General features: G+C 40.7%; 1 protein-coding gene across 3 annotated transcripts; it reads right to left on the bottom strand.

Moving 5' to 3' along the window:
- Positions 1 to 853: 853 nt before the first annotated feature.
- Positions 854 to 26,813, bottom strand: LOC139758283 (pancreatic triacylglycerol lipase-like). Of its 3 annotated transcripts, XM_071679495.1 has the most exons (8): positions 26,620 to 26,813; positions 23,685 to 23,842; positions 17,700 to 17,816; positions 16,131 to 16,739; positions 15,640 to 15,772; positions 14,530 to 14,656; positions 12,253 to 12,459; positions 854 to 3,621 (listed from the first exon to the last, which is right to left on the bottom strand). In XM_071679495.1, the coding sequence occupies exons 1-8, from the start codon at positions 26,732 to 26,734 to the stop codon at positions 3,501 to 3,503; spliced, it is 1,587 nt and encodes a 528-aa protein (XP_071535596.1). In that variant the 5' UTR covers positions 26,735 to 26,813; the 3' UTR covers positions 854 to 3,500. The 3 variants fall into 3 exon arrangements, with proteins under 3 accessions (XP_071535596.1, XP_071535597.1, XP_071535598.1); XM_071679496.1 differs by lacking the exon at positions 17,700 to 17,816 and having other exon boundaries at positions 3,102 to 3,621; positions 26,620 to 26,797; XM_071679497.1 differs by lacking the exon at positions 12,253 to 12,459 and having other exon boundaries at positions 3,270 to 3,621; positions 26,620 to 26,797.
- Positions 26,814 to 27,258: the final 445 nt, after the last annotated feature.

The following is a 27,258-nucleotide window of genomic DNA, read 5'->3' as shown; positions in this document are numbered from 1 at the left end:
CTTTATTGATAATCAGTCTGTGTGTGATCTTTAATACTCTTCAGGAAACTAGGCTTTTGACACGTTTTGATTAGTTTATTCTTCCCTGAAAAGACAAATGAAAAGTGTTAATGTGACGAACAGTGCTTATCTCAATTATTTTTCTTTTATTACAATTCTTATTTCATCTATATTCAAGTCGTTATTTTTCTCTTTTTCTCTCACTCTCACAATTTCTCTCTCTCCCACTCTCCCCCTCCCCTGCTGCAGTACCACCCAGTGCACAGACCTCTGCGTCACGTTGCACATCCAGTCGGAAGATTCCATTAAGATAACTTTTCCGAGTATCGTCCAGAGTGAAAAAGGTCTAAAACTTCCCGGGTTTAACAGCATCGTGAGCCTCGCCATCATTCTGGCCGACGCTAAAGAGGATGAAGATGCTTATCCCTGCAAGTTTCAACTAATAATGTTCCTCTGCTGTAATTACCGGGTTAATCTGGTGTCAGTGTGGGGCAAGAACATCCCAGCTAATGATAGTCCTGCCACTGCTCCCTCTTATCTCTTTCCACTGGAGTGGCGACACAATGCATCTCCGTCTCATTTGTTGTAACAATAAGTGTTATAAAATGATGCACCACTCTCACTTGACTTATAAGGGTGTTCCTGACCCTTATAAGACAGTTAGAAAAAGAGAAACGCACGAGGGTAATAGATGATAGTACTCAACTCGGGTGCTCTATTGTCATTCTGTCAGGTGATAGGACTCAACTCTGGTACTCTATTGTTAGTCTGTCAGATGATAGGACTCTTAGCGGATATTCTTGTTGGATTCTATGATAGGGGCATATCTGAGAGAGGGCACGAATATATGTCAAACAATAACAACAGTTCTTTATTGGATAGGTTATACAAGGCGAGATAACAGAAGGCAATATGATATTGGAGGTGCAGGATTACAGGAGACGCTGGTAAAGTAAGGTAGTTCGAGTAATACGAGGCAGACTTGGCAGGGGTCCTGTGATGCTAGTGATGGAGGGCGTCAGATGGAGCAGGAACGCATGGGAGAAGTGCGACGCTGCCGAGTCAACGTGGAGCTCCTGTAGGAGGAGGTGGGTGTGGCCCACATCGCGGCTCCTGGAGTGCGCGGCGACTGCCGAATAGTGAGTGCATGGGCTAAAGGAAGCTCCTGAAGGGGAGCTAGGGATGCAGGAGTGCCTCGGGCGTGGCCATAGGTCCCTTGTCGCTACAGCTGCTGCTCATGACGGGCGGAGGCGATGCCCCATGCGATTCTTGCTCAAGATAGATGTCAGATGAAGAGGCAACACAATGAAACTGCTAGGAAGATGAAGCGTCAGGAGTCCCGTTGGGAAACGCCCTAATGGCAGCTAGAATCAAGAGTGATGCACTTGAGTCTAATGTTAAGTCAATTGCCTGACTAGTTTGCTTCGGTGATACACGGGGTCAGGCTTGTGAGGGATAGCTACTCCTTTTAGAGACGATGAAGCTGAATGTCGCAAAGCTTCTGACCTTATCCATGCTGGTGGACTTAAAGTTAGTGCGTAAGAGCGGCGCTCCTTATGGAAAGGGTCAGGTAATCTATTATTACAGAGGCAGCTTTTGACCTGCTACCACCGACAGGTAACGGCGACGTCATGAAGGTGACCTTAGGTCACTACAGACTCAACTCCGCTACTTTATTGCTTGTCCCTCAGATGATAGGACTTAGCCCCGGAGCTCAATTGTCAATCTGCCAAGATGTTAAGTTAGTAACAAAAGCAGATGACCTTGTTATTCATCATTAACGGAAATATAGAGCAATAACCACTTCACTCATATTGATACTAAAAGTACCGACGTTAACAGAAAAACGATAAGAGAGGGTATGGGCAAAATTGATATTGTTCTGCTGCCAGCGACGGGGAATGGCTTAATTATTACAAAATAGGCCCTTCCCATCTCCACATTTCATCTACGAAGCATTTCTGCACTCGCGCCTATCTATATAATGATGTTTTTTCTTCTTTTTTATCTCTCTGTAGAAAAGTTACATCGCCATAAGAAAGCCATAAACACTAAGCAGGTCCAATGGAATGTTGTGATTGTGATGATAGTCCTAGTGGTAAAGCAACAGCAGCATTTTGTCATTCGTCATTTATTGATGCACTAAGATAAGAAACTATACTTTTAGAAAGGTTAAAGGCCTAAGACAAGGCTCAGCTTCATCTATACATCAGCTTACTTTAAAGAGGACTGGTTTTTAAGCACGATACCTGGACAAATCAGCTCTTACCCAGTGGGCACCTATACTGGTGCTCTGAATTGGATGAGGCCGCATCCCCAGAACCGTACGCATAACTGAAAAAAGTTAGTTTCTAAGGAAGTACCATAAAAGTTTGACTCCGCTGCCAGCCTGCGGCCACTCTTATAAAACTGTCTCAACTGTGGCTAATTCTTTCACCTACACAATGCTTTGGGCAGCCTTGTAGATAGCAGGTTCAACAGCAACCATTCAGGGAGGTACAACTGTCCTGAAATACTAGTGTCGTACATCAAAACTTGACCCACTTTCCTTATACTGTAGTGTTGTTGTTTTTGTTCTTTTTTTTCTCTTCCTTAGGTTCTGCTACCACAAACTGGAGGATTCTGTGTTTCTGCCCTTCGCTGAACAACGTAATATTCAGGCAGTTCCTGCGTTACCCGATTAGTTTACAGTCGTGGGTAACTGAAAAGTAAGCCGTCATGATTTCTGATTTACCTTTAACACAATCTCGTCGAGTATCTACTCATTTTCCTGCTTCTGACTGTAGTGCAAACGTGAAGCTGATTGCATCATTATATAAGTTATATTACTGCCATTATCATTATCATCATTACCATTGTTATTACTAATACTCCTATTACTGCTAGCGGTATTGTTGTCATTGTTATCCTTAGCATTATCATAATCATTATCATTATCATAATTATCATTATCATTACTAGTAGTATTAGTAGCAGAATAACAAGAGTTTGTGTGAAAAGATACCAAGAGGGATTAGCTCAAGATTGACAACACATAAATGTATATATGAGAGGAAATCATTTCATCAAGGGTAGAAAAAAAAAAATAATGAAACTCTATAACAGGGTATCCCCTAAAATTCCCATTTCATACTTGAAGCATAGATACAGAAAATTTAAATTATAGGGTAGACTTCTTTAAACTAAAATGCATAAGTGTATCACTTCATTAAAAAGGAACTTTACTGTTATTAGTTTTAGAACTTGCTAAGATCAGGAAAAAATCTTAGTCTTTTCAAGGAATTCCTTTATTAGAGTGTATGCAGAAAACGTGCAAAATGTTTTGTCCTATGGGGGTAGATATGAATTGCTTGTAGTTCCAGTTAATCATGGGTTGAAACAGAATTCCAAATTATCAGTGTCTGGTCAGTTCTAAGAGTCAGCATCACTTTGGCACAGGTCCCAGTATCACCCAGCAATATTATCGTCATCAGCACATGACGTGGGAAAAAGTACAGTTTCTACATGTTGATAGTGAAGACGCAGTTCTCGTCCCAGACCATAACTTCACTATGTCCAGACTTGATCTCAGTGTAGTCATCACCAGGCTGGCACAACACTCTGCGGTGGTCCAACAGGTTCCTGGATACGATAGAAAAACCATATTGATGATATGTATGAAATATAACAATGATTAAATCGGTTATCATACCTCAATTGTTTGGCGGTGTTTACCAAGGAGACGGATTATATACTTAACACGGAATTGCTGATTCAAGTAAAATGCAGACGAAAATATATGCATATCTTCTAAAGATTCGCGTTCATGTGAACTTCATCTTGATTGTCATTGTTAAGGTGCAAAATGAAATGCAAAAATAGTGGTAGATTTTGATGAAGTGCAATTCCATATACATACATTACCTGGGGCCTTGGAGTGGAAAGGGAGCTGTAGTTTCGGTGCATTACACAAGACAGCTAGAGATTGAGTGGAAACGAATGTGGTCTTTGTTGATTTTGTCTTTTATTGGCGCCACCTCGTGCGTGTGTGTGTGTGTGTGTGTGTGTGTGTGTGTGTCTGTGTTGGGGGGGGGGCAATTTCCTGTGTGGCGGGGTAACGACGAGAAGGGATGAAGACAGCAAGTATGAATATATATATATATATATATATATATATATATATATATATATATATATATATATATATATATATATATATATATATATATATATTTTTTTTTTTTATTTCTTTTTGCTTTGTCGCTGTCTCCCGCGTTTGCGAGGTAGCGCTAGGAAACAGACGAAAGAAATGGCCCAACCCACCCCCATACACATGTATATACATACGTCCACACACGCAAATATACATACCTACACAGCTTTCCATGGTTTACCCCAGACGCTTCACATGTTTCAATCCACTGACAGCACATCAACCCCGGTATACCACATCGCTCCAATTCACTCTATTCCTTACCCTCCTTTCACCCTCCTGCATGTTCAGGCCCCGATCACACAAAATCTTTTTCACTCCATATTTCCACCTCCAATTTGGTCTCCCTCTTCTCCTCGTTCCCTCCACCTCCGACACATATATCCTCTTGGTCAATCTTTCCTCACTCATTCTCTCCATGTGCCCAAACCATTTCAAAACACCCTCTTCTGCTCTCTTAACCACGCTCTTTTTATTTCCACACATCTCTCTTACCCTTACGTTACTTACTCGATCAAACCACCTCACACCACACATTGTCCTCAAACATCTCATTTCCAGCACATCCATCCTCCTGCGCACAACTCTATCCATAGCCCACGCCTCGCAACCATACAACATTGTTGGAACCATTATTCCTTCAAACATACCCATTTTTGATTTCCGAGATAATGTTCTCGACTTCCACACATTCTTCAAGGCTCCCAGAATTTTCGCTCCCTCTCCCACCCTATGATCCACTTCCGCTTCCATGGTTCCATCCGCTGCCAGATCCACTGCCAGATATCTAAAACACTTCACTTCCTCCAGTTTTTCTCCATTCAAACTCACCTCCCAATTGACTTGACCCTCAACCCTACTGTACCTAATAACCTTGCTCTTATTCACATTTACTCTTAACTTTCTTCTTTCACACACTTTACCAAACTCAGTCACCAGCTTCTGCAGTTTCTCACATGAATCAGCCACCAGCGATGCATCATCAGCGAACAACAACTGACTCACTTCACAAGCTCTCTCATCCCCAACAGACTTCATACTTGACCCTCTTTCCAAAACTCTTGCATTCACCTCCCTAACAACCCCATCCATAAACAAATTAAACAACAATGGAGACATCACACACCCCTGCCGCAAACCTACATTCACTGAGAACCAATCACTTTCCTCTCTTCCTACACGTACACATGCCTTACATCCTCGATAAAAACTTTTCACTGCTTCTAACAACTTGCCTCCCACACCATATATTCTTAATACCTTCCACAGAGCATCTCTATCATTTCTATCATATGCCTTCTCCAGATCCATAAATGCTACATACAAATCCATTTGCTTTTCTAAGTATTTCTCACATACATTCTTCAAAGCAAACACCTGATCCACACATCCTCTACCACTTCTGAAACCACACTGCTCTTCCCCGATCTGATGCTCTGTACATGCCTTCACCCTCTCAATCAATACCCTCCCATATGATTTACCAGGAATACTCAACAAACTTATACCTCTGTAATTTGAGCACTCACTCTTATCCCCTTTGCCTTTGTACAATGGCAATATGCACGCATTCCGCCATCCTCAGGCACCTCACCGTGAGTCATACATAGATTAAATAACCTTACCAACCAGTCAACAATACAGTCACCCCCTTTTTTAATAAATTCCACTGCAATACCATCCAAACCTGCTGCCTTGCCGGCTTTCATCTTCCGCAAAGCTTTTACTACCTCTTCTCTGTTTACCAAATCATTTTCCCTAACCCTCTCACTTTGCACACCACCTCGACCAAAACACCCTATATCTGCCACTCTATAATCAAACACATTCAACAAACCTTCAAAAAACTCACTCCATCTCCTTCTCACATCACCACTACTTGTTATCACCTCCCCATTTGCGCCCTTCACTGAAGTTCCCATTTGCTCCCTTGTCTTACGCACTTTATTTACCTCCTTCCAGAACATCTTTTTATTCTCCCTAAAATTTAATGATACTCTCTCACCCCAACTCTCATTTGCCCTTTTCTTCACCTCTTGCACCTTTCTCTTGACCTCCTGTCTCTTTCTTTTATACGTCTCCCACTCAATTGCATTTTTTCCCTGCAAAAATCGTCCAAATGCCTCTCTCTTCTCTTTCACTAATACTCTTACTTCTTCATCCCACCACTCACTACCCTTTCTAATCAACCCACCTCCCACTCTTCTCATGCCACAAGCATATATATATATATATATATATATATATATATATATATATATATATATATATATATATATATATATATATATATATATATATATATATATATATATATATATATATATATATATATATATATATATATATATATATGTATACATATATATATATATATATAAATATATTTATATATATATATATATATATATATATATATATATATATATATATATATATATATATATATATATATATATATATATATATATATATATATATATATATATATATATATATATATATATATATATATATATATATTATCCCTGGGGATAGGGGATTAAGAATACTTCCCACGTATTCCCTGTGTGTCGTAGAAGGCGACTAAAAGGGGAGGGAGCGGGGGCTGGAAATCCTCCCCTCTCGTTTCTTTTTTTTTTTAATTTTCCACAAGAAGGAACAGAGTGGGGCCAGGTGAGGATATTCCAAAAAAGGCCAACTCCTCTGTTCTTAACGCTACCTCGCTAACGCGGGAAATGGCGAATAGTTTAAAAGAAAAAGAAATATATATATATATATATATATATATATATATATATATATATATATATATATATATATATATATATATATATATATATATATATATGATAGAGTTGATAGAGATGCTCTGTGGAAGGTATTAAGAATATATGGTGTGGGAGGAAAGTTGTTAGAAGCAGTGAAAAGTTTTTTATCGAGGATGTAAGGCATGTGTACGTGTAGGAAGAGAGGAAAGTGATTGGTTCTCAGTGAATGTAGGTTTGCGGCAGGGGTGTGTGATGTCTCCATGGTTGTTTAATTTGTTTATGGATGGGGTTGTTAGGGAGGTAAATGCAAGAGTTTTGGAAAGAGGGGCAAGTATGAAGTCTGTTGGGGATGAGAGAGCTTGGGAAGTGAGTCAGTTGTTGTTCGCTGATGATACAGCGCTGGTGGCTGATTCATGTGAGAAACTGCAGAAGCTGGTGACTGAGTTTGGTAAAGTGTGTGGAAGAAGAAAGTTAAGAGTAAATGTGAATAAGAGCAAGGTTATCAGGTACAGTAGGGTTGAGGGTCAAGTCAATTGGGAGGTGAGTTTGAATGGAGAAAAACTGGAGGAAGTGAAGTGTTTTAGATATCTGGCAGTGGATCTGGCAGCGGATGGAACCATGGAAGCGGAAGTGGATCATAGGGTGGGGGAGGGGGCGAGAATTCTGGGGGCCTTGAAGAATGTGTGGAAGTCGAGAACATTATCTCGGAAAGCAAAAATGGGTATGTTTGAAGGAATAGTGGTTCCAACAATGTTGTATGGTTGCGAGGCGTGGGCTAAAAATAGAGTTGTGCGCAGGAGGATGGATGTGCTGGAAATGAGATGTTTGAGGACAATGTGTGGTGTGAGGTGGTTTGATCGAGTGAGTAACGTAAGGGTAAGAGAGATGTGTGGAAATAAAAAGAGCGTGGTTGAGAGAGCAGAAGAGGGTGTTTTGAAGTGGTTTGGGCACATGGAGAGGATGAGTGAGGAAAGATTGACCAAGAGGATATATGTGTCGGAGGTGGAGGGAGCAAGGAGAAGAGGGAGACCAAATTGGAGGTGGAAAGATGGAGTGAAAAAGATTTTGTGTGATCGGGGCCTGAACATGCAGGAGGGTGAAAGGAGGGCAAGGAATAGAGTGAATTGGAGCGATGTGGTATACCGGGGTTGACGTGCTGTCAGTGGATTGAATCAAGGCATGTTAAGCGTCTGGGGTAAACCATGGAAAGCTGTGTAGGTATGTATATTTGCGTGTGTGGACGTATGTATATACATGTGTATGGGGGGGTTGGGCCATTTCTTTCGTCTGTTTCCTTGCGCTACCTCGCAAACGCGGGAGACAGCGACAAAGTATAAAAAAAAAAAAAAAAAAAAAAATATATATATATATATATATATATATATATATATATATATATATATATATATATATATATATATATATATATATATACATATATATATATATATATATATATATATATATATATATATATATATATATATATATATATATATATATATATATATATATATATATATATATATATCAGATTGGGGAAGATCAGTGTGGTTTCAGAAGTGCTAGAGGATGTGTGGATCAGGTGTTTGCTTTGAAGAATGTATGTGAGAAATACTTAGAAAAACAAATGGACTTGTATGTAGCATTTATGGATCTAGAGAAGGCATACGATTGAGTTGATAGAGATGCTCTCTGGAAAGTATTAAGAATATATGGTGTAGGAAGTAAGTTGCTAGAAGCAGTGAAAAGTTTTTATCGAGGATGTGAGGCATGTGTGTGAGTAGGAAGAAAGGAAAATGATTAGTTCTCAGTGAATGTCGGTTTGCGGCAAGGGTGCATGATGTCTCCATGGTTGTTTAATTTGTTTATGGATGGGGTTGTTAAGGAGAAGAATGCAAGAGTTTTGGAAAGAGGGGCAAGTATGCAGTCTGTTCTGGATGAGAGGGATTGGGAAGTGAGTCAGTTGTTCGCTGATGATAAAGCGCTGGTGGATGATTCGTGTGAGGAACTGCAGAAGCTGGTGACTGAGTTTGGTAAAGTGTGTGAAAGATGAAAGCTGAGAGTAAATATGAATAAGAGCAAGGTTATTAGGTACAGCAGGGTTGAGAGACAAGTCAATTGGGAGGTAAGTTTGAATGGAGAAAAACTGGAGGAAGTGAAGTGCTTTAGATATCTGGGAGTGGATTTGGCAGCGGATGGAACCATGGAAGCGGAAGTGAGTCACAGGGTAGGGGAGGGGGCGAAAGTTATGGGAGCGTTGAAAAATATGTGGAAGGCGAGAACATTATCTCGAAAGGCAAAAATGGGTATGTTTGAAGGAATAGTGGTTACAACAATGTTATATGATTGCGAGGCGTGGGCTATAGATAGGGTTGTGCTAAGGAGGGTGGATATGTTGGAAATGAGATGTTTGAGGACAATATGTTGTGTGAGGTGGTTTGATCGAGTAAGTATTGAAAGGGTAAGAGAGATGTGTGGTAATAAAAACAGCGTGGTTGAGAGAGCAGAAGAGGGTGTTTTAAAATGGTTTGGTCACATGGAGAGAATGAGTGAGGAAAGATTGACAAAGAGGATATATGTGTCGGAGGTGGAGGGAACGAGAAGAAATGGGATACCAAATTGGAGGTGGAAGGATGGAGTGAAAAAGATTCTGAGCGATCGGAGCCTGAACATGCAGGAGAGTGAAAGGCGTGCAAGGAATAGAGTGAATTGGAACGATGTGGTATACCGGGGTCGACGTGCTGTCAATGGATTGAACCAGGGCATGTGAGGCGTCTGGGGTAAACCATGAAAAGTTTTGTGAGGCCTGGATGTGGAAAGGGAGTTGTGGTTTTGGTGCATTATACATGACAGCTAGAGACTGAGTGTTAATGAATGTGGCCTTTGTGTTTTCCTGGCGCTACCTCGAGCGCGTGCGGGGAGGGTGTTGTCATTTTATGTGTGGCGGGGTGGTGACGGGAATGAATATAGGCAGCAAGTATAAATTATGTACATGTGTGTATATGCATATGTCTGTGTATGTATATATATATGTTTATGTGCGTGTATGTATATATATGTATGCGTTGAAATGTATAGGTATGTATATGTGCGTGTGTGGACGTGCATGTATATTCGTGTGAATGTGGGTGGTTTGGGGCCATTCTATCGTCTGTTTCCTTGCGCTACCTCGCTAACGCGGGAGACAGCGACAAAGTAATATATATATATATATATATATATATATATATATATATATATATGGATAGAGTTGTGCGCAGGAGGATGGATGTGCTGGAAATGAGATGTTTGAGGACAATGTGTGGTGTGAGGTGGTTTGATCGAGTGAGTAACGTAAGGGTAAGAGATATGTGTGGAAATAAAAAGAGCGTGGTTGAGAGAGCAGAAGAGGGTGTTTTGAAGTGGTTTGGGCACATGGAGAGAATGAGTGAGGAAAGATTGACCAAGAGGATATATGTGTCGGAGGTGGAGGGAACGAGGAGAAGAGGGAGACCAAATTGGAGGTGGAAAGATGGAGTGAAAAAGATTTTGTGTGATCGGGGCCTGAACATGCAGGAGGGTGAAAGGAGGGCAAGGAATAGAGTGAATTGGAGCGATGTGGTATACCGGGGTTGATGTGCTGTCAGTGGATTGAATCAAGGCATGTGAAGCGTCTGGGGTAAACCATGGAAAGCTGTGTAGGTATGTATATTTGCGTGTGTGGACGTATGTATATACATGTGTATGGGGGGGGGTTGGGTCATTTCTTTCGTCTGTTTGCTTGCGCTACCTCGCAAACGCGGGAGACAGCGACAAAGTATAATAAAGAAAAAAATGTATATATATATATATATATATATATATATATGTATATATATATATATATATATATATATATATATATATATATATATATATATATATATATATATATATATATATATATATATATATATATATATATATATATATATATATATATATATATATATATATATATATATATACATATGTATATATATATATATATATATATATATATATATATATATATATATATATATATATATATATATATATATATATATATATATATATATATATATATATACATATGATAGCCATTTTCCAAGTTAACAAGGTAGCGCCAGGAACAAGAACAAACGAAGAAAGGCCACATCCACCAATAACAATTCTCTAGGTGTCATGTGTAATACACCGAAAACATGGCTCCCTATTCAAAACCAGGCCTTATAGAGCTTTCCATTGTTTATCCCGGACGTTTACAAGCCTTAGTTCAATCCATTGATAGCACGTCGACCCCTGTATACCACATCATACCAATTCACTCTATCCCTTGCACCCCTTCACACTCCTGTATGATCAGGCCCTGATCACTCAAAATCTTTTTCACTCCATCCTTCCATCTCCAATTTGGTCTCCTCGTTTTACTTGTTCCTTCCCATTCTGACCCATATAACCTCTTTGTCAACCTTTCCTCACTTTCTTCAATTTCTCTCCATTTACTCTCACACCCCAGGCAAACCATCCCTCAACCCTGCTGAATCTGATAGCCTTTCTTTTATTTACATTCACTCTCAACTTTCTCATTTCATACATTCTTCCGAACCTAGTCACTAACTTCTGCAGTTTTTCATTCAAGTCAGCCACCAGTGCTGCATCATCAGCAAATATCAACTGACTCACCTCCCAGGCCGTCTCATCCCTCAAGGACTGCATACTCGCCCTTATCTTCAATACTCTTACATTTACTCATACACCACCCCATCCATAAACAAATTGAACAATTATGTTGACATCACATACCACTACCACAGACCATCCTTCACCTGGAACCATTCACTCTCCCCTCTTCCTGATCATACACATTCTCATGGGTATCATACATATGAATGAGCACTCATGGTATTAACGTGTGTGAAGGTTTGAGTACAATCACTCCTGTGGATATCACATCACAAGGAAATTTTAGATATCTTCGTATATATCGTGTATAAATCTTTAGTATTCTCAGACAAATGAATATTTGACCATGGGTTTGGTCAGGATACGTACATAATTAGTTAAGTATGATTTTTGTGTATACTCGCTCTTTAGGATAGTATTCAATAGGAGAGAGAGTTCAAGCTATACACCTACATTTATCCGTATTCACTCTTCAAGTCAGCATTCCACGGGAGGGAGAGATCATGCTATGCACCTTCATTTATTCAATTTGCTTTTGTATACTCACTCGGGATAGCATCTACATACGAACGATCATGCATGAGGCTAAGTTTTGCTTACTCTTCGGGGTAGTAATCCATAGGAGAAATCTGGATGGAGCGTATGTAGAGAGCACGGTTACAGAGCAGAAGCCAGCAGTAGGAGCCGGGGTTGGTGAGGCTACTGTCATACTCCCACTGAGCCTCCACCCTTATCACCCTCGACAGGTCCACGTGGCTGGTAAACATGAAGAACTTGGGCTGCCCGTGGTCGAACCGCTCGTGGCTTCTGTCAAGTTGTCCCACAACCATACAGTCAGACTAATTCACAAAATGAATCACAGCCAACAATATATATATACATATATATATGTATATATATATATATATATATATATATATATATATATATATATATATATATATATATATATATATATATATATATATATATATATATATATATATATATATATATATATATATATTATATTGGAAAGAATCACAATTTTGCGCCTGATCAATAATATTCCTATGAGTCCACGGGGAAAATTAAATACGATAAGTTCCCAAGTGCACTGTCGTGAAATAATCACATCATCAAGGGAGATACAAGAGAGAAATATAAAAGTCAGTTGATATACAAAGAAGAGACGTAGCTAGGACGCCATTTGGTAAACAAGTGATTGTCCAAGATAGACAACAAGCGTATCATAGACTTATTATGTGGAGAAAAAGGTGAATTGTTTACAAATTTTATCAACAATAAAGTTATCCAATTTGTACAGACCTTCACTACTATTAAGGTCATAATTCTTTGTGTATTCAATAACAGAAGATTCAATGATATTTCTCGTGGTACTGGAGTTAGAGTTGATAACTGAGATGGCATTACACCAGTCAATACAATGATCATAGTTTTTAACGTGATTAAACAAGGTATTTGATTCTTGTTCTGTGCTTATACTATATTTATGTTGCTTAAGTCTAACAGAAAGATTCTTACTAGTCTGCCCAACATAAAACTCATCACAATTTCTTCATGGCACTTTATAGATGCATCCAGGAGAATTTTCTGGCGAGTTCCTGATTAAGATATTCTTTATAGTATTATTGTTGCTGAGGGCAACATTTACATTAAAGGATTTAAGCAACATGGCAAATAAAGTTGAATTATCATCAAAAGGGAGAACTAAAAGATTCTTGGTGTCAATGGGAGGTTTGGGCTCAACTCTCTCTCTCTCTCTCTCTCTCTCTCTGATGTTTTATATATATATATATATATATATATATATGTATATATATATATATATATATATATATATATATATATATATATATATATATATATATATATGTATATATATATATATATATATATATATATAGGGGAGAAAGAATACTTCCCACGTATTCCCTGCGTGTCGTAGAAGGCGACTAAAAGGGGAGGGAGCGGGGGGCTGGAAATCCTCCCCTCTCGTTTTTTTTTTAATTTTCCAAAAGAAGGAACAGAGAATTGGGCCAGGTGAGGGTATTCCCTCAAGGCCCAGTCCTCTGTTCTTAACGCTACCTCGCTAATGTGGGGAAATGGCGAATAGTTTGAAAGAAAGAAATATATATATATATATATATATACATATATATATATATATATATATATATATATATATATATATATATATATATATATATATATATATATATATATATATATATATATATATATATATATATATATATATATATATATATGTGAATGTATATGCTCTTAATTCTAATTGGCACGATGACTTACTTATGATTAAGTTATCCCCTAAAAACAATTGTATCATATTGATAAAGGAGAAACTCTGTTATGTACTATATAGAGATCATTCAATGGATCTCATTATATTAACGATGATGCGCATGGTCTTCTCATCTGCTATATCATGTCTTTCGGGAATGCATGAGCTTAAGAAAACATGACCAAAACGACAATGTGGTTGACTATCTTTGTACCGTGGAGAAATTTGTTTAATGTCAGACTTCACATAAAATTAGAATGCCATAAGACACATCTTCAGATGATAAAGCACATTTCTGCAAGTTCATTCGTTCTTTCGTAGATTTATCCTTCTTGTTATTTTCTATCTATATATTTTCACTCTGTCACCACTTTACTCATTCCCTTGCAAAGGCACATTCACAAACCCTGCAACAATAGGTTCCCAGACATCGTCTCAACCACCATCCGTCAACCAATCTCCTCTGCACCCCCACATATCCCCTCACCACCGTGAGCTCACGTCTACTCCCCTGTTTACTCCCATCTCTCTCTTACCCCTTTCAGGAAAACTAACCACCCAAACTCACTCACTTGGTAAGTCTGAGCTCTTCGATGGTAAGACCATTGTCTCCATACAGCCAGACCACCAGCTGGCCCTGAACCCAGTCTTCGGCCTTCTTTGGGTGAGCGGTGTCGATGATCACTTGGTAGTGATAGTCTGTCGGAAGATGGTGCTAGCTAGTGAGAGATGCTGACAGGACTGTCTGGTGTAGCTCCTTAGTGAGGATGGTAAGGTGTGTGGTTAAGAATGATGACGGTTATTTACAGTTATCGGGAAATACTACTAAGTGGTAACATGTCTGGGGATCATCCTAAGAATATTCTTGATGGTAGTACCTTTTGTTTTTCATAAAACAAATATCAACAGAACAATTCCTAACACTTTTCATTTAGGTAACATAAGGAGCCACATATGGAGTCATGCAGATAAGATAGGGAGCAACAGGTGCGCCATTCATCAACGTAAGGAATTATCTGTAGCCCATCTTGGAAACAGCATTTGAATTCCTTATGATAACCTTCAAGCGTTAGGCTTAGACATGGAAGACATCATTAGTTCCTACTGAAAATGACGCTAATGAAGCTGGGAACGATTGTACCACAAGAGGGTATTTGTGCAATCTCTGCTGAACCAGTCCTTGCTGAGCATTCTCCCACTGTGCCTCTAGAATTAGGGTACTATGTTGTCAAGTATAACGGGTCTAGAATGGCGGGACTTGACTAAAATGCTGTCATTTACATCTATAGTATACCTGACATACAGCCACTAAAACCAGTAAAAGATGTTAAGTAACGTTACTTGCCGCAGTACCAGACTTGAGGTACTGTGGCCCACAGCAGCAGCAGATCTAAGGTACAGTCACTCGCAACTAAATAATAAGTGCTGTTACTCATGAACGAACAAGATAAAAACTACGGCGTTTGACAACAGTACCAGACCTGCGGTACTTTCATTCTCAGCAGCACCAGAGTGAGGTACTCTCACTCAAAATAGAACCTAACTCTGGTACCATGGGCGGTATCAGGTCTGAGAAACAGTCAAACAAAGCGGTATCAGACTGAGGTACCGTCACTCACAGTAATAGTAGAATAGTATATCGTCACTCTTAACAGTAATAGTACAAAGTTGCCGTAACTCACAGCAGTAAGGTGGAGCGTCGTCAGTGTCGAAGTACATCCTGACGTTCTCGCGGCTTCTGTGTGTGTACTCGTCCGCGTGAATGCCCATGAAAGCACACTTCGAGTTGTCGTCCATGCAGGAGACACAGCGGCCCTGAACAGTGGAGAGCAAAAGCCTAATACAATTCTATTTAGAACTCAGTGGTCTACCAGGTTTTGCTAAAGTAACTGGCTCTTCACACACCACAATGGAGACTGCAAAATCAGGAATGCCAGGCCGAGGTTGCAAACCATCGTCTTACAGTTTGGAATGCCAAATGTTGATTTTTTTTTTCTTGGGGGGAGAGGCTAAATGATAAAAGTTAAAGTTAGTAATTCAACACATACAGAGCAAAGGTCTGAAACTAAGATTTGACATGTTCAGATAAGTCCACCAAAAGATTTAGAGAATAACATAGATAACATCTTAGGAGAAAAATGTGAGAAAAAATCGAAAGTTACTCATTACCAACCAATTCAAAGGATCCATAATCATAGCATTCGTGAGCGAGGTAGGGGCATGGTTGGTACAGTGAGTCGGTGAAAAGCTTGTAAGCCCTTCCGTGGCTGCAGGCACCCAGGTCACGTATACCATCGTCGATGTCAACAATGACTTCGATACCGATGGAGACGGGGTCGCAGCCAGGCTGGTCGTGGCCGGAGTTAGGATAGAAGTCCACGTTACCCATGGCCTGCTCGGTACCATAGCCTAACATGATGATATTATCTGCGTCCGTATGTATGTTGTCAACGTACACTGCATCAGTAGGGTCGATTCGGATGAAGGCTGGAGTGCTTGTGTAGTAAGGTCCAGCTGGGTCGAGCCCGGAGATACGACCAAGGTCTGGTATTCTCTCGCCAGCGTAACCAGAGGCATGTGAGCCGAGAGAATGCCCAAGTAAATGGACGTTGGCTGGGTCGACGCTGTACTCATTAATAAAGAAGTTGACGAGGTAAGCAATCTCTAGACCGACCACTCTGATGTTGGCTGAAGCCTGGAAGTACATGGGTAGCGAGCCATCGCCCCAGTCAGTGCGGATCACGTTGTAATCCCCGTAGGCCAGGAAGGCACGGGCCATGTCCTGTGACGAGCAGAGAGAAATGTAAGAGTTCACCGGGCGTGCAATATTTAAAGGTTAAGTGTATGGGACTTAAGGTTACCGACTGTCAGGGTTACTGAGGCTATCAACCTCAAGCTGTAATCACTGACAGAGAAAACTTGAACATCTTCAGGCGTTCAAGATAATTCTAACACCATACACGCTCTGACTATATGTATATGGCCCTGGCGTTCGAATCATTAATGTCTGTTGATCATCCAACTAAACAAAACTCTCCTCTGAGTGAGTCCCAGTACAAATTGTCCATATACTTGTTATACTTATCGGAATAGCCAGAGATTACTTCTCATTTTTCTATCTATTTACATGTATTTTTGAAAAAAAAAAATACGTGCATACTTAGGTGTAAGGGGGTGAGTGGGTCTGAGGGTCAAAAAGTAATACTGGATTATATGATAATGACTTTCATGCAAAAGAGAGGTTGTTGGATGTGAATTTGTTGAGAGGGGCAGCAGGTAGCGTACTCGATCATTTCTTGGTATAAACGACTATGAAAGCTTGTTGTGGGTTTTGTTAAAATGGAAATGACATGAGTGAGAAGGAAGTGATGAAAATGAATGAACTTGGAGAGAAGACCTATGTGTAGAAATAACAGAAAAGTGAATGAGGAATGGCGTAAGGTGAAAGTAAATGAAATAATGGGAGAGTGCAAGAAGTGAAAGGTATTTAGGGAAACTGTGTCAACATGTGAGGTTGAGTAGGTTTTCGGTAGATGAGAAAGGGCAATAAAAGTTAGGTTGAGGAAGTTAAACGGCTAATGAAAGGGAAAAAGAAGATAAGAGGTTGGGCCAAACGAGTGTTAAGTTCCCCATATGTATAAGTAGGAACTATACTCTCGATAAAATAAAAACATTGGTACATATGTTCGTTAGTCTTACTTACTATACTTTTATTTATAACAATGAGCGTCAGCCATTTTACCGTGAGCCACTGGGTGTTGCCTGTGTCAATGAAGCCATGGGTGATGATCTTCACTGGCTTCGTTGGATCAAATGTTGTTGCATCGATCGCGCTTTTATTCGCGCTGATGAAAATGTTCTGTAGGGAGGTCAAAGCAAATTAGATGTGGTGGTATCGTTGGATTACGGCAAAACTCAAAAAGCGGCAGTAGTATTGGGAAGAGTCGGATTCCAATGAATGTTCGAGCGGGTCGAGGGTAAAGTGGACTTAAACGAATGTTCAGGAAGCAGTGCGAGACTCATGGATGGGTCAACGCCAGGTGTAAACTTGAGAAAAGGATCAAGATGAGAGTTGGGAGGCAAGATTGAACTCACAGGACAGGAGAAAGCTTGACTAACGAGAAAGGTCAGGGTAGAGATAAACTCATATGAAGGATCAAAAGGTCAGGCTAGTATCTGGGACAATATCAGCATCACAATTAAAAAAGGTGAATTTGTTGCTAGACTCAAGGAAAACGTGTCGTGAAGGTATTAAAACCAAAGATGTAGCGGTAATATGTATGGAGTAGCATGGGTCAAGATGCAAGAACAGACTTAAGAGTCAGTGATATATTCATTATTTATCATACCTGATCGCCGTTTCCCGCGTCAGGGAGGGAAACAGACACATATATACGGACATACACGTATATATCTATATATATATCTATATCTATCTATCTATCTATCCATCTATATATATATATATATATATATATATATATATATATATATATATATATATATACATATATATATATATATATATATATATATATATATATATATATATATATATATATATATATATATATATATATATGGATTTGTATGTAGCATTTATAGATCTGGAGAAGGCATATGATAGAGTTGATAGAGATGCTCTGTGGAAGGTATTAAGAATATATGGTGTGGGAGGCAGGTTGTTAGAAGCAGTGAAAAGTTTTTATCGAGGATGTAAGGCATGTGTACGTGTAGGAAGAGAGGAAAGTGATTGGTTCTCAGTGAATGTAGGTTTGCGGCAGGGGTGTGTGATGTCTCCATTGTTGTTTAATTTGTTTATGGATGGGGTTGTTAGGGAGGTGAATGCAAGAGTTTTGGAAAGAGGGGCAAGTATGAAGTCTGTTGGGGATGAGAGAGCTTGGGAAGTGAGTCAGTTGTTGTTCGCTGATGATACAGCGCTGGTGTCTGATTCATGTGAGAAACTGCAGAAGCTGGTGACTGAGTTTGGTAAAGTGTGTGAAAGAAGAAAGTTAAGAGTAAATGTGAATAAGAGCAAGGTTATTAGGTACAGTAGGGTTGAGGGTCAAGTCAATTGGGAGGTGAGTTTGAATGGAGAAAAAGTGGAGGAAGTAAAGTGCTTTAGATATCTGGGAGTGGATCTGGCAGCGGATGGAACCATGGAAGCGGAAGTGGATCATAGGGTGGGGGAGGGGGCGAGAATTCTGGGAGCCTTGAAGAATGTGTGGAAGTCGAGAACATTATCTCGGAAAGCACAAATGGGTATGTTTGAAGGAATAGTGGTTCCAACAATGTTGTATGGTTGCGAGGCGTGGGCTATGGATAGAGTTGTGCGCAGGAGGATGGATGTGCTGGAAATGAGATGTTTGAGGACAATGTGTGGTGTGAGGTGGTTTGATCGAGTAAGTAACGTAAGGGTAAGAGAGATGTGTGGAAATAAAAAGAGCGTGGTTGAGAGAGCAGAAGAGGGTGTTTTGAAATGGTTTGGGCACATGGAGAGGATGAGTGAGGAAAGATTGACCAAGAGGATATATGTGTCGGAGGTGGAGGGAACGAGGAGAAGTGGGAGACCAAATTGGAGGTGGAAAGATGGAGTGAAAAAGATTTTGTGTGATCGGGGCCTGAACATGCAGGAGGGTGAAAGGAGGGCAAGGAATAGAGTGAATTGGATCCATGTAGTATACCGGGGTTGACGTGCTGTCAGTGGGTTGAATCAGGGCATGTGAAGCGTCTGGGGTAAACCATGGAAAGCTGTGTAGGTATGTATATTTGCGTGTGTGGACGTATGTATATACATGTGTATGGGGGTGGGTTGGGCCATTTCTTTCGTTTGTTTCCTTGCGCTACCTCGCAAACTCGGGAGACAGCGACAAAGCAAAAAAGAAAAAAAAAAAAATAAATAAATATATATATATATATATATATATATATATATATATATATATATATATATATATATATATATATATATATATATATATATATATATATATATATATATATATATATATATTTATATTATATTTATTTTGCTTTGTCGCTGTCTCCCGCGTTAGCGAGGTAGCACAAGGAAACAGACGAAAGAATGGCCCAACCCGCCCACATGCACATGTATATAGATACACGTCCACACACGCAAATATACATACCTATACATCTCAATGTACACATATATATACACACACAGACATATACATATATACACATGTACATAATTCATACTGTCTGCCTTTATTCATTCCCATCGCAACCTCGCCACACATGGAATAAGAAACCCCTCCCCCCTCATGTGTGCGAGGTAGCGCTAGGAAAAGACAACAAAGGCCCCATTCGTTCACACTCAGTCTCTAGCTGTCATGTAATAATGCACCGAAACCACAGCTCCCTTTCCACATCCAGGCCCCATACAACTTTCCATGGTTTACCACAGACGCTTGACATGCCCTGGTTCAATCCATTGACAGCACGTCGACCCCGGTATACCACATCGTTCCAATTCACTCTATTCCTTGCACGCCTTTCACCCTCCTGCATTTTCAGGCCCCGATCACTCAGAATCTTTTTCACTCCATCTTTCCACTTCCAATTTGGTCTCCCACTTCTCGTTCCCTCCACCTCTGACACATATATCCTCCTGGTCAATCTTTCCTCACTCATTCTCTCCATGTGACCAAGCCATTTCAAAACATCCTCTTCTGCTCTCTCAACCATACTCGTTTTATTTCCACACATCTCCTTACCCTTACATTACTTACTCGATCAAACCACCTCACACCGCATATTGTCCTCAAACATTTCATTTCCAGCACACCCACCCTCCTGCGCACAACTCTACCCATAGCCCACGCCTCGCAACCATACAACATTGTTGGAACCACTATTCCTTCAAACAAACCCATTTTTGCTTTCCGAGATAATGTTCTCGACTTCCAAACATTCTTCGAGGCTCCCAGAATGTTCGCCCCCTCCCCCACCCTATGATTCACTTCCGCTTCCATGGTTCCATCCGCTGCCAGATATACTCCCAGATATCTAAAACATTTTACTTCCTCCACTTTTTCTCCATTCAAACTTACCTCCCAATTGACTTGACCCTCAACCCTACTGTACCTAATAACCTTGCTCTTATTCACATTTACTCTTAACTTTCTTCTTTCACACACTTTACCAAACTCAGTCACCAGCTTCTGCAGTTTCTCGCATGAATCAGACGCCAGCGCTGCATCATCAGCGAACAACAACTGACTCACTTCCCAAGCTCTCTCATCCACAACAGACTGCATACTTGCCCCTCTTTCCAAAACTCTTGCATTCACCTCCCTAACAACCCCATCCATAAACAAATTAAACAACCATGGAGACATCACACACCCCTGCCGCAAACCTACATTCACTGAGAACCAATCACTCTCCTCTCTTCCTACACGTACACATGCCTTACATCCTCGATAAAAACCCTTCACTGCTTCTAACAACCTGCCTCCCACACCATATATTCTTAGTACCTTCCACTGAGCATCTCTATCAGCTCTATCATATGCCTTCTCCAGATCCATAAATGCTACATACAAATCCATTTGCTTTCCTAAGTATTTCTCACATACATTCTTCAAAGCAAACACCTGATCCACACATCCTCTACCACTTCTGAAACCACACTGCTCTTCCCCAATCTGATGCTCTGTACACGCCTTCACCCTCTCAGTCAATACCCTCCCACATAATTTACCAGGAATACTCAACAAACTTATACCTCTGTAATTTGAGCACTCACTCTTATCCCCTTTGCCTTTGTACAATGGCACTATGCAAGCATTCCGCCAATCCTCAGGCACCTCACCATGAGTCATACATACATCAAATAACCTTACCAACCAGCCAACAATACAGTCACCCCCTTTTTTACTAAATTCCACTGCAGTACCATCCAAACCTGCTGCCTTGCCGGCTTTCATCTTCCGCAAAGCTTTTGCTACCTCTTCTCTGTTTACCAAATCATTTTCCCTAACCCTCTCACTTTGCACACCACCTAGACCAGAACACCCTATATCTGCCACTCTATCATCAAACACATTCAACAAACCTTCAAAATACTCACTCCATCTCCTTCTCACATCACCACTACTTGTTATCACCACCCCATTAGCCCCCTTCACTGAAGTTCCCATTTGCTCCCTTGTCTTACGCACTTTATTTACCTCCTTCCACAACATCTTTTTATTCTCCCTAAAATTTAATGATACTCTCCCACCCCAACTCTCATTTACCTTAGCTTCGTCTCTTCGGTGTATATCAACTGACTGTTATATTTCTCTCTTGTGTCTCCCCTGATGATGTGATTATTGCACGAAAATGCACTTGGGAACTTATCGTGTTTCATTTTCCCCGTGGACTCATAGGAATATCTTGATCACGCGCAAAATCGTGATCCTTTCCAATATATATATATATATATATATATATATATATATATATATATATATATATATATATATATATATATATATATATATATATATAATCTTAGCATGTGAGCCCGGTATATAATTCATTGACCAAGTCCTTGGGGCAGGACGAACAGGAGGGTTGACTGCAGACTGGCTGTCGCGGTAAAGATTCTAACCTATATGGGCTCTACCCAGAGCAGCCTATTAATACGTACCATCCTTGTTTGCTATTGCCATTTTATAGTGCTCCCCATTCGCCGACCCAAACAGTCACTATGTGTAGTGCCGTAAAGGCACACGTCTTCATCCCATCCCGCTTCCTCTTAGCCCTCTTGTCCTGTTCCTGACTTGCATATGCCACAGCGGTTAGCCCCTCCTTGCCTTGCTTCTATGAAAACCAACATCAACCCCAACTCCTGCCCCTTTTCCTGCCTCTAATCTATTTGGATTTTAACATGGCTCGGATTTTTTTGGTCATGGTATTGGTCATGGCCCAAGCGGTCCTTAATAACTTCCCAGTGTTTAGCCTCAACCTAGATGATTTATACTGCACCATTAATGTCTGGCCCCTGATATCTACAAGTGTTTGAGCTGGGTTTAGTTGTTCCTTGTATGATGACTGGTATCTGGTCATTAGTTTTCTGACAATAAAAGAAACATAGCTTCTCATTATAACTTAGACGATTTCTAGTGTTTTCTAACGCGGGTCTTGTACATAGTCTTGACTAATAATCTCAAATGATCTCTTTGTTGTGTCTTAGAGCAGAAATATTTACTACTGCACCGCCTTCAAGTACACCTCCACTTCATTTTAATCCAAATGACTTGCTTCTGGCCCAGGGATCCCCAGTGTGCCCTAGATACTGATCATGATCCATGGAACCTCTATTGTGTCTTAGTAACTGGTCCTGACCTGCTGGTCTCTGGAATCCTACATTCCGGATCCAAGATGTTTCTAATTCCCCCATTATACAGGACATTTACCAGGTGATCTTTATCATATCCTACTTGAGTCTCAACTCGGCTGATTTCCTCATCGTCCAGGTCTGTCCTAAATAAGTTGTTATATTTCTTTTCCCCAGTGCCTGACCGTGTTCTGGCTGGTCCCTACTAGCTTCTGGCATACCCTGTGGTACCCGGTCCTCGGCTAGACAGGGTATAGCAAAATATAATGTACTTTATGTATAATTATCATTCAGCTACAAGAGTTACTGTTACTTCCGTTATGCTGTGACTGGTCCTTACTTTACCAATCTCTGCTGTTTCATGTGTTACTTTACCTGATCCACAGCGGGATGGCGTCTGGTATGCAGCATGAATTGCGTGTTAATTTTGTGTCTAGCAGCAGGCAAAACGTTGATGGGTCGGGTCGGATGGAACCAGTCATCATTGACTTGAAGACATCCCAGCACGTCATCACACCATTCCAAGTCAACCTCTGCCAGGACAAAGATCAACCACGCAGGACAAGAACGATATAAGTACATAAGAGATGAGAAATTCTAGGTTTTGATGATGTTTTAACAAAAAGACAAACAAGATTTAACAAACACAAATATTTCATTGATAACTATTATCATAGCATAGTCCTGTTTTAGATTTTTCTCATTAGCTCATATATTTTTTGTTTTGTTTTGTTTTGTATTTTTTTTCTGTGTCTGAGATCATCTCCGGAGTAGCCTAATACAGCTAGAGTAGGGATATTTTCCCTTTTGAATTGTTCTATATTCCCAAGGCAGTTTACTCTTTTCCAAGCAGCAAATTTTTTTTTTCAGCTTTTTCTCTGTCGGTTGTTATGCCGAGGGAAGTTTGGGCGAGGAGGCGCCATCTACTTTACTTGGAAATACTGTTTTGAACATGTATGTTGTACATTACCACACATGGAATGAAAAAAAATATAGCTAAATGTACACATGTTGCATTAGCGTCTTTCTCAGCTGGAGAGCACCCGCTAACTTCCATCAGCTAACTTCCCCAGTTAACCACAACTCGCTCTTCTTCCCCATCTGGCCACCATTCACCCACCTTCCCCCAACGACCACCACCCTCTTACCTTTCCAAGGTGAATACTAACCGCTCACCAGCCTTAGCTGACCGCTGCCAGCACACCATTCCCAGCTAACCACAAGCCTCTCACCGTCCCTAGCTGACCACCACCCGCTTACCGTCACCAACCGACCACCATCCGTTCACTTTCCCCAGCTCACCACTACCTGCCTGCTAGTAAAGCATATCATAAATCACAGACATCTGTTGAGTTGTGACAGATCCATGGCCGAAAGCACATCTTGATATATGCTGCTGATTTGTCAGAACCATTTTCAGTGAAACGTTGTTGAGAAATATACACTTCGGTATACTAAAAGAATCACCATGTAGATCTTAAAAACCCAGTCACACTGTACCTCTCTTCTGATTATGCTAGGCGTATCTGGCTTGGCGGCTGGTGGAGGGGGCAGTGTTGGTCAGGTTCTGTTGTTGGAAAGAGTGCTTACCCTGCCGGATGCTGGTGGGAGAATGGTATTTTGGTCAGGCTCTGTAGATAGGAAGTGTACCGGGGCTGCCTGGTGGTGGTGGTGGTTGTGGTGGTGGGGGGGGGGGGGGGTCTATTGGTTAGGCTCTGTGGCTGGAGAGTTTATCTTGGTGTGCCATGTGGTGGCTCTGGAGTGTATCTTGGTGTGCCATGTGGTGGCTGGGGAGTGTACCTTGGTGTGCCATGTGGTGACTGAATAGGTTTTGTGACTAAGGAGTGTATCTTGGCTTTCTGGGTGGTAGTAGGAGAGGGAGGGTGTATACTGATCAGTTTGGGGAATGTTTCTAGCCTATCGGATGATGGTGAGGGAAGGAGCTGTTGGTAAGGTTCTGTGATTGGAAGTGTATTTTTCATGCCAGGTGTCAGCTGGTTAGAGAGTGTATCTGGCTTACAGGATGTGTTTTTCTTTTCATATATGTGTTTGGGGGGGGGGGGGATGGTGGCATGTGAAAAATTCGAATATGGATGTTAGAGACCTGTTGTAACTTAAATTTTTCTCTATGCCCAGATTTTTGCCTGGATACTTGTACTAAGGATATGAAATGTCTCGACCATCTGTACAGATAGTGTCGACGGGCGGGCTCTGTGATATCAGACTGAAATGGATTGTGCTTAATATCATTATGAGCGGCATAAAAGAAACGAAACAAAAACAAATAGATTGCACGAATAAAAGAAAACAACAAAACAAAAGCTTGATTTAACAACAAATCGCAGGTACAAATAGAATGAATTTTTGTATAAAAAGGCATGGCAACGGAGATTAACAAATATAGAATACAAATGAAATGTTTATCATAATGATTAATGTTAAATAACAGAAAGATGTAGATTTTCGCTTGCTTTCTTCTTCAGCATCGTTTTTCTCTTTAAAGTGTTATAGATAAGTTCTTTTGCACAAGATATCATCGATCTGCAGCTTTTTTTGATTTGTTAACTCCAATGTGTGTGTGTGTGTGTGTGTGTGTGTGTGTGTGTGTGTGTGTGTGTGTGTGTGTGTGTGTGTGTGTGTGCGTGTGTGTGTGTGTGTGTGTGTGTGTATGTGTGTGTGTATGTGTGTGTGTTATAACGCGGTACTTACTTGGCCTCCTGAACACGGTGCATATGGGCCTTTGAGCATGGCACTTACTGGGCCTCCTAGGCACAGCACTTTCTGTGTCTGTTGAACACAGTACTCATTGAGCCTTCAGAACACAGTACTCACTGAGCCTCCAGAACACAGCTCTTACTGGATCTTGTAGACATGGTACTTACTTGGGTTCCTGAACATGGTACTTACTGAGCTTTTTAAACACGGTAGTCACTGGGCCTCCAGAAAAGGGTACATAATGGGCATCCTGGGCACGATACTAACTGGGCCTCATGGACACGTTAATTACTAGACATTCTGGAACGGTACATACTTATTGAGCTTTCTGTACATGATACTTACTGGGTATCCTAAACTAGATACATAATGGGCACCCCTGGACATGGTACATAATGGGCATCAAGGGCACAGTACATAATTGGCCTCATGAACACGTTACATAACTATCCTTCCAGATGCGGTACATAATGGGCCTCCTGGCCATAATACTAACTGGGCCTCGTGAACACGGTAATTACTGACCCTACTGAGCACGAGACCAACCAGGACTCCTTGTTATCGCAAGCGTCTAGACATTGGTTCATAGACTTACTTGAGTTCCTGGTCAGATCGAGGGCCTGACTCTGTCTCCATGGGGCGACTGCGGCAGCCGTCTCTCTCAATATCATCACCACAACCAACAATATCATCATCACAGGAGCCTTCATCGTGACGAATTATTCTCCGGCAGACCCAGCAACACTCGTCAGCACTATCCGATAAGAAATGGCTGTCCATGGTGTTCTACAGCGTCTTATATCTACCGGCTCCTTATCAAGGTGGACAATGTTCGGGAGCCTCTCTCCCCAGTTCTTCCCCCCCCCCCTCCCTTCCGTCCCCCCCCCCGCCCCCCCCCTCTCTCTCTCTCTCTCTCTCTCTCTCTCTCTCTCTCTCTCTCTCTCTCTGTTTTTTTTAACTTTCCATCCATGTATCATTGATAAATGCATTGAGTCCAACGCGAGTCCTTTTCGTTTTTGTAACGATGTTTTACTGAATCATGGTAATCTTGCCATATGGTTGACGTCGTAAGAATTTGCACATATATTTCGAAGATACACACGTGCATTGAAAATTCGATTTTCAAAACAAGAGAACTGTCAGTGTGACGATCTACTTCTATATCCGAGCTGGAAAAAAAAGTATTCACTAACCACGGGATCCGTAAATGTGATTCATGAGTGGACACAACGCA

This window comes from Panulirus ornatus, chromosome 30 (assembly GCF_036320965.1).
Source record: "Panulirus ornatus isolate Po-2019 chromosome 30, ASM3632096v1, whole genome shotgun sequence".
Classification (NCBI taxonomy): domain Eukaryota; kingdom Metazoa; phylum Arthropoda; class Malacostraca; order Decapoda; family Palinuridae; genus Panulirus; species Panulirus ornatus.
This window is presented reverse-complemented; position numbering and strand designations above follow the sequence as displayed.